The 8,715-nt window shown below is 45.0% G+C and overlaps 1 protein-coding gene across 1 annotated transcript; it reads right to left on the bottom strand.

Annotated features, from left to right (window-relative positions):
• Positions 1-227: 227 nt before the first annotated feature.
• LOC117443251 (sialic acid-binding Ig-like lectin 15) lies at positions 228-5,669 on the bottom strand (the record flags this gene model as incomplete). Its single annotated transcript, XM_034079215.1, has 2 exons — positions 228-646; positions 5,256-5,669. Coding segments are annotated over 2 exons (833 nt in total), but the record flags the coding sequence as incomplete, so codon positions are not given.
• Positions 5,670-8,715: the final 3,046 nt, after the last annotated feature.

The raw sequence follows: 8,715 nt of genomic DNA, 5'->3' as shown, positions 1-8,715 counted from the left end.
CTTTTATTTGTAATATTTTTATTATTTTATTTCGGATGTGTCAACTGTTCCGTAGTTAATCTATGTACCGAGATGTGTTTATTGTGTTCTGTATGCTTTGTGATTATTTTCTTAAAATGCATAGTGAGAGAACCACAGTAAAGGGCGGATAAACGAGCACGAGTAAAGGGCGGATAAACGAGCACGAGAGGAGGGGTTAAACATTTTCAATTTAAAACCAGAGCAGGTTACTTCCTCCAGCAGCGGACGCCATGCACCGCCCACACCCCCCCCAGCAGGAGGAGGAGGAGCACCTTGGCCCCCAGAGGCAGGGACAGCAGGAGCAGCAGGGGAGTAGAGGCCCCGCCCACATGGGGTCGGGGGGGCAGCACGTACAGGACGGCCTTGTCCTTGCCCAGTGGATTTGAGGCGCTGCAGGTGTACTGCTGCCCCGGAGACACGTCCCTCAGCTGGCTCACCGTGTGGAAACACTCCTTGGAGTCTTGAGTCAGGGGGTGGGCCCCCTCCAGCATGGCGCCCTCCAGCATGGACCCCTCGGTACCCAGCCACTGGACGTCCGGTGGCGGGGAACCCTGCACCCGACACAGGGCGGTGAACCCAGACTGCTCGCTGCCCTCCGCCCACAGAGAGAGGATCTTAGGAGGAGCTGCAGGAGAGAGGGAGAGGGGGCTGTCACGGTTTGGCAAGATTGCGGACCCAAAAGCACAAGGAGGCAGGTAAGGGGATGTAAATTAAAGCCAGTGTCTAATTATTAAAACACAAAGCTGTTTCAATAAAAAAGCGACCAACCCAGTCTCACAAAACAACGTGTAACAGCTACGTTGGTCCACACGGCAAAACGTAGTATGTTCACAAATAACCCTCTCAAGACGTGACACGGATACAATATTGTTGTCCTATTCATTTCTAATGTCCAGTGTCGAGTGTCCGTGTCACGTGATCGCAAACTTTCCCAGTGAGAAAAAAGAACATGGCGGACACCCAAATTATTTTTTGTGAAAAATCCTAAATTGTAGAATAGTTTGTCCGTTAAAACGCTTTTTGATTGCATTTCTAGCGAGAAATGTATATTGTACTTGTAGAATCCACGTCCAGTGGATGTGTAGGATCCATAGTTTGATATCATCATCATCATCATCATCATCATCTTTATTTAAAGAGACTCTTGGTCCATTATTACAAAACATACAACACTCAAATACAAACTAAAAAAAAAAAAAAGGCAGCCATACCAATGTTTCCACAGAGGTGACTGGTATCGTACAGCACTGAGACACGGATTTGAAAGCAGCATAATGACAGAGTTATGAGAAACATTCAATCGACAGATGAATTTGTACATCAGACCTCTCAAAAGAGCATGGAACGTGTTGACTCGTGCATTACAGAACATGTCACTTGCACTGCACCACCTTGGTTTTCTAAGCAGTATACGCAAACTACTAAATACTTGACCCACAAGGGGGCAGTATAGAGAGGAGTGCAATACGCTCTAAAGAGGTTCACCTTAACCTTATCTGAACACCGAGAGAATTTTCTAGCCAACATGTTGGCTTGTATATATAAGACACGCCGCTGTCTATACATGTCGTCATCATCAGCCATTTCATCTGTGATGATGTGTCCCAGATACTTCGTGTTGCAGCAAACACACAGCACCTGTCCTGACAGATAGAATGTTGGAAAACATAGGTTCTTATCCCCTTTTGCTCTACAGATCATTACAGCGCTCTTCTTAGCATTGTATTTAACGTCAAATTTGACTCCGTAATCAGAACAAACATTTAGCAACTGTTGAAAACCAGCACTGCTAGGAGAAACAATTGCCAGATCATCGGCATACATAAGATGGTTTACAATCACATGACCAATCACACACCCTGTTTTACAGACACTTAAATCATCTGATCATTCATATAGATATTAAAAAGGCTCGGTGAGAGGAGCCCCCCCTGGCGGACTCCATTACCAACACCAAATGGCACCGAGACTGCATTCCCCCATTTGATCCGCATGCTCTGGTTGGCATACCAATAAGCCAGGATCTTAATTATACTGTTAGGCACACCTCTTTGTCTCAATTTTAAAAACAGTTTATGATGGTTAACTCGGTCAAAAGCCTTAGAGGCATCAATGAAACCAATCAGAACAGTGGAATTCTGTCTTCTATATGTTTCTACCATTTCCTTCAAAGCATAGATGCATAGCTCAGTACCATGCTTAGCCTTGAAACCAATCTGGTTATCTGAGGTACATAAATAAGAACATAGTCTATCCAACAAAATTCTTTCCAGGACTTTGGATAACACACTGGCCAGAGCAATTGGTCTATAGTTATCCAAGCTCCCTACCTTGCCCGCTCTGTCCTTAATGACAGGGACCAAGGTAACCGTCAACATGGAGTCTGGCAACACACCATGAGTCATGAGGCCGGTAAAACAAATGGCAAGAAGAACTGCAACCTTCGGGCTTGCCAGTTTAAGGTGCTCTGCAGTGATTCGGTCAGAGCCGCATGCTTTGTTATCAGCTAGCTGCTCAATTGCTCGATAAACCTCTTTAGCTGTGATTCCCACTGCGTCACTTTTCACAACACTACCAACTTTGTAGGGGTCACTTTTAACACAATTAAGTATAGTAGAGTAATGTTGCCTCCACAACTCGGCTATGTTATCGGCTCCAGATACTCCCTCTATGGTACACGGTAATGACGTACTGGCCCTGTTCAGAGCTCTCACCTCCTTCCAGAAGCCAGTCACATCATTATGAAGGAGCTTTTCAGCCATCGAGTCCGCTCTCAATGTTTCTGTGTGTTTGTTGACATAACGAACTGCATATTTATATCTAGCATGTGTACGCTTTTTGAGATCCAGGACAGGCCCCTCTCTGGGCCTTCCTGCCTGGACCCAGGCCCCAAAAGCATTCTTGGCTTCAGCGTATTGATCAGCCACATGTGTATTCCACCCTGGCTTGACGTTGTGTCTCTTCCTAGAGTAGGTACAGCACGGTATACTGGCCTCCCATACAGCTCCCACAATACAATCATACATGTTACAGAGGTCTTCACGGTGAGAGCTTTCATTACAACCCACATCAACACACAGAGTTGCCACTTTGGGTAGATATACATCACTCAATAGGACATCAGTTCTCCCATAGTACAATAGCCTATCCTCATTTGTGAGCTTGGACCAGTCCACTTTAGTGGTACAGGCATGTTTAGCCTCCTGAGACATCTCAGGGAGACTATCACAATCTAGTGACATTATAAAAGGAATGTGATCTGACATTGATGCCTCATACACAATCTCAATTGATCTTACAATGTCATGGGCATTAGCAGTGCTTATGCAATGGTCAAGCCATGAAGTTGTATGCCAGGCCTCGCTTATATATGAATAGCTATCTGTAGGCAGAAGTATTTGGCTTGATAATATAAGATTGTTATCATCACAGAACTGTAGCATATGCTTAGCAAACAAGGACCTTTTGTCTGATATGTCAGCATTCATATCACCCACTACATAAACACTGGAGGAATGATTATCAACAATAAAAGAATGTATAAAAGCAAGTCTGTTCAGGTATTCATCTTCATTATGCTGTGACTCATATGGTGTATATACATTGAGAATGCTAAACTCCTTGTTATTCATTTTGATCTGTACAGCAATACACCAGTCAACTTCAAGCCTGATGACATTAATGACAGCGTCCAGCTTTTTGTGCCACAGGATAGCCACGGCCCCCTGCTCTCCTTCCTCTCACATTCCCAGAGATAGGTCCGTAGTGGACTCACGCAGCCCCGTGAAAATTGTCATTAAGAGAGTTCAAACTTTCCCAAGTCCTGCTTAGGTAAGAAAGTTTCTTGCAAGCATAAAATGTCACATTTTTGTAGCAAGTGTCCACCACTACACGTCGGATCCTATCAGCAGCGCTGTTGCCCAGGCGCAGCCCGCGACAGTTAAATGATCCAACCCGCATAACGTTTAGCCTAAGCAGCTCAGCCGTAGCCCCATTCAGTACCCTGCACCAGCTCTGCTAGCCCCTATCACCTCCGCTTACGTGGTTCATAGTATCGCCTCACAACTGAGCCTTCAGGCCAGAGTTCTGGGTTTAAACATCTCCGCAACTTCATTGCACTCAGCACACACTTTAAACGAGCTATATCTGCTGCTCGCAGTGTCAATACGGTGACAGTTAACATCACGGCCGAGTTGTTCAGTTAGATATTCGGACAGTGTCCTCAGCGTCAAGGTTCTGGCGAGAATTTGGTAGCAAAAACACTCACCAACTTCGTACGGATCACTTTTATATTCCCTTGTGCAGCAGTGCCAACAATAGGCTTAGGCATCCTCCGTTCAGGTTTCCCAACAAGCTGTTTAGATAAGGCAGACTGGCCCTCGGCCCTATTCCTCCGACCTCGGCCCTGTTTCACAACTTGACTCCATACCTGCGAATTTACTGCAGTTCCTCCAGGGCTCACACAGGCACTCACGGTCCCTGACGCAGCGAGCGGGTCAACACAGTTGGGATGTACATCAGTAGAAGAGCCGGGGGGGCTCGCATCCTTCACCGACACCGCATAGATATTATAAAGATTATTTGAGCTCCATGTTTGTTTTGACAAAGATTTTGTATCCATGTCATGTCTTGAGAGGGTTATTTGTGAAGATGCTACGTTTTTCCCTGTGGACCAACGTAGCTATTACATGTTGTTTTGTGAGAAAACAAACCGGGACCATAGGAGGGCGGAACAGGGAAATCCAGAACACCGGGAACAGGAACCAAACCACCATAAAACGACGACGAACTTGGGACACAAGGGCAAGCAAGACTAAACACACAAGACAAGACACAGCTGGAGAGGGGAGGTGAAACAAACACAGGGGGGGGGGCGCAGGGGAACACAATCAGACAATCACACAGGAGGGAACACACAGACAGGAAGCAAATACAGACATGACAGACAGGGGGTGAACATCCTTCAAAGAAAGACAGGAAGCCGACAGTCCTTGATAATTCAAAAATAAAAATACATTTAAAAAGAAAAACAGATCCTAACAGGGACAAGGTTTTAATACCCAACATGCCAAGACATGTCTTACTGTAGAGCTGAAAGACAACCTTTAAAGAGGCCATATTCTGCATTGTGGGGGTCTTCCCTCTCCTGTAGTGTTCTATAGGTGTTAGTGCAGGTAAATGGTCTGCAGAGGCTAACATCCCTGTGTTCTTTATTATGTGCTCTGTAAACGTACCCTCCACTCTGAGCCGGGTCCCTATCTTGTCCTCGAAGCTGACGTGGTCCCGGCCCTGCACCTCCACCCGGCAGTAGTAGCGCCCGCTGTCCTGCAGGGCGGCGCTGTTGATCCTCAGCGACAGGTCATGCTCCCGCGGGTTCCCCTCCAGCCGGTACCGCTGGTCCTGCTGGGGGCCCGGCTCGCAGCCGGGGGCCCCTGTCCGGCTGGTGCAGCGGAACAGGACGGAGGCGCCCTGCCCGTGGCCCAGACGCCACAGCAGCTGCAGAGATGTATGTTGGGAGTGCTGCGGGTGGCTGAAGGTGCAGGGCAGCACCACGGGGTAACCCTCCAGGGCCCGGACCTCCGGCTTCACCGTCATCGACCAGCCGTCGTCTCCGGAGCCCAGCGCTGCAATTGGTTGGTTGTTAAAGTCTCAGTTCTCTGATTGGTGAAAGGACATATTCATCACTTTTGTTTGGAAATACTGAATGTTCCTTCTGTATCGGAGTATCACCTGATAACAGAGGCCCTACATAGCTGTGTACGTAGCCGGATGTCTGACTACATGCTCATGAGACACTGTGTTGAAGTCATGATAGCTATGTTCCTACGATTGGCAGATGACACAGCCCTGCCTAGAGAGATAGACATATGACTGTCATGTGTATTGCTTACGTAGGCCTTAGCTAATCTGAGCTAATGTCAGAATACTGCTTTGAACCAGTATTCCTCCATCTTGTTGACTGTAACGCCCTCTCTTGTATATCAGCATATCAAGCAGGGGCGGCGCCAGGGGGTAGGTTAGTTTAGTTGCTATAGCAACTCCAACAATTGGCCTAGCAACGGCTTAGCAACCCTATTGTTTTGTTATGAAAATGTATCTATATGTATGTGTGTGTGTGTGGACTAGCATTACTATACTTGTGGGGACCTAAATATGTTTACATAGTCACGTGTGGGGACTCGCCTCCCTTATGGGGACAAATTGGAGGTCCCCATATGCAGTGGCGTTTCTATATGTACAAAAGTGGTGGGGCACAAAAAACGTAGATGTCTACTCTATACGCTTCTGCAGTGAGGTTCATGGCTGGTGAGGCACTGGCTCTGACTCTTCAGGTTTACAAATATTATATTTTGACCTAAATCAAAATATAATATTATTTTCAAAAGCTTTTTTTGTCTGATGCTTCAATTAATTTTAAACAGACAGTTCAACAGAAGGATACCCAAAAAATGTAATTTTATCATTTAAATATTGAATTGTTCTCTCTTAGTAAGATCCCATTTTCAATAAAATTGCGGTCTTACCTTGACTTGAAGATGAAGTCCATTTGCCTATCCTTCTGGACAAAAATCTCTATTACTTTTTTGTAAAAGTCCTCCTTATGTTCTTGTAGTTTCAAAAGTCTATCATAAATCTAATCTAATCAATAGATTTATGATTCGAAAATTATAAAAGTAGGGTAGACATGTGGATATTATCCGGCTGAACAAAACGTTCATTTATCTAACAGGTTTGTTTCCCACAGACCTTATTTGGAGCTATTTTCTAAAATCCTATGGAGAAATCATCGTTGCTTTTAGGTCGAGGGAAGCCATGCACAGCTTACTTCCTGGTTTGAGGACACCTCACTGCAGCTCTCTCTCGTCTCCTCTTCACACACCACCACTTTTTCGCGGCACACGTACTTACAGCCAATCAGCTCTGAATGATGTGAGATGACGTATGGTGGGGATGGCAGCACTATGCCCCTAGGGTCATTATTTTGTTGCCACTCATTAAATAGGAACATACTCTGAGCATGCGCAGTGTAGTTTTTGCAGTCACCGTTCACTTAGACAGTGAGAGGGAGGGGCAGGATCGGGTTTTGTCCCACATGGCTCTAAACAGCTCAATAGGCACACACTGTAGACACTAATTAGAAGAACACAGACTAAAACAGCAATGTACAGACGAATCAGAAGAGTAAACATGATCTTAAAATATATTTAATATATTTTTGTATTAATTTTTTGCATTTTTTTGTAATCATTATTTGTAATACTTTCTGCTGACACTAGGTGGGGATAATGAACAGTCGCCACTGCCCATAAGGGGGATCATTCATTTTAGGGTGAAGACTTGGTTAGGTTTAGGATTAGGGTAAGGGTAAGGTTAAGGTTAGGGTTAGGGTTAGGCATGTGTTGGTTATGGTTAAGGTTAGGAAAAGTCTCCAGGACATGCATGTAAGTCAATGTAATGTCCCCTGAAGTGATGTATACATGGTATATGTGTGTTGTGTGTGTGTGTGTGTGTGTGTGTGTGTGTGTGTGTGTGTGTGTGTGTGTGTGTGTGTGTGTGTGTGTGTGTGTCTGTTTGCGGTGTGGTGATGAGGTTAAATGCCACAGCATGCCAGTTGAAACAGTGAACGATCGCTATTGTGTACTTGTACGCTTAGGGTGTAATGGTATTATACAAAGATATTGTAGGAGCACAGAAACAGTGTTTTAATTCTGCTTTTACAAACTTATTTTGGTTGTTCTTACCTGGCAAAGGAATGTTTTAATGTAAATATTAATGATAATATTATAGCGTGTCCGAGTTAATAGTTATTTCAGTTATCAGATGTGCACAGTTTAGTACATTTGTAAAGTTATGTAGGCAATGTTGTTGGTGGGAGTTAGGGAGTAGGGTTGGGTATCGTTTGAATTTCCACGATTCCGATTCTACTTCTCGATTCCGGTTCTTAACGGTTCTCAATTCCGATTCTTTGAGGGGCAGGGTAAAAAAAATGATTAAGTTCTTGTTGAGAAAAAACAAGCATATCTGCCTTCTCAGGCATACCAAGAAGAAATGTTTGAACATTTTAAAGCAAAATGCTTCAATCTGGTGCACTTTAAGCAGAATTACTAGAGACTAGATCTAGGGGGGGGCCTTGGAAATATGTGTTTACATAAATGGTGATCAAAACGTTTGAGACCCACTGAGATAACTTAGACTAAGTGAACGATCTAAACCCTCAGAGTCCTTTACTTCACTGAGCTGTAGTTATCAGCCTCAGTCTGACTGGAGAGGACTCTCCTCCACATCATTGTAGAAACATATTATTCTTCCGTTAGAGCAGCTAGCACCAGATGCTAATAACAACAGCGCCCTCCCTTTCTCCCTCGCTCACTCGCATTTTGGCTGTGAGCTGCGGGTGCCAGATAAGCCAACATCCCCCATTTTCATCACTTGCAGCGCCCATCGTACAGGGCAAATGAAAAGTGTAGCCGGGGTGAAAAAGGGTGTTACATTTACTTAATTATGAATGTTGTTACATCAAGGCCGAACATTAGGATGAGCACCAACAGTCAAAACATTTGTTTTCCCTCCCAGAGCTGTCAGCGCAGCGCCTCCACAGATCTGGCGCCCTAGGCAAACATCTATAATGCCAGTGTAACGGGCAGGCCCTGGTCTCAGGTTACACTGTAGAAAGTGTAGGTACAACGCTACATT

The sequence above is a fragment of the Pseudochaenichthys georgianus genome, unplaced genomic scaffold (genome assembly GCF_902827115.2).
Source record: "Pseudochaenichthys georgianus unplaced genomic scaffold, fPseGeo1.2 scaffold_567_arrow_ctg1, whole genome shotgun sequence".
In the NCBI taxonomy this organism is placed as follows: Eukaryota; Metazoa; Chordata; class Actinopteri; order Perciformes; family Channichthyidae; genus Pseudochaenichthys; species Pseudochaenichthys georgianus.
The sequence above is the reverse complement of the archived record's forward strand: the minus strand, read 5'-3'. Positions and strand labels throughout refer to the sequence as shown.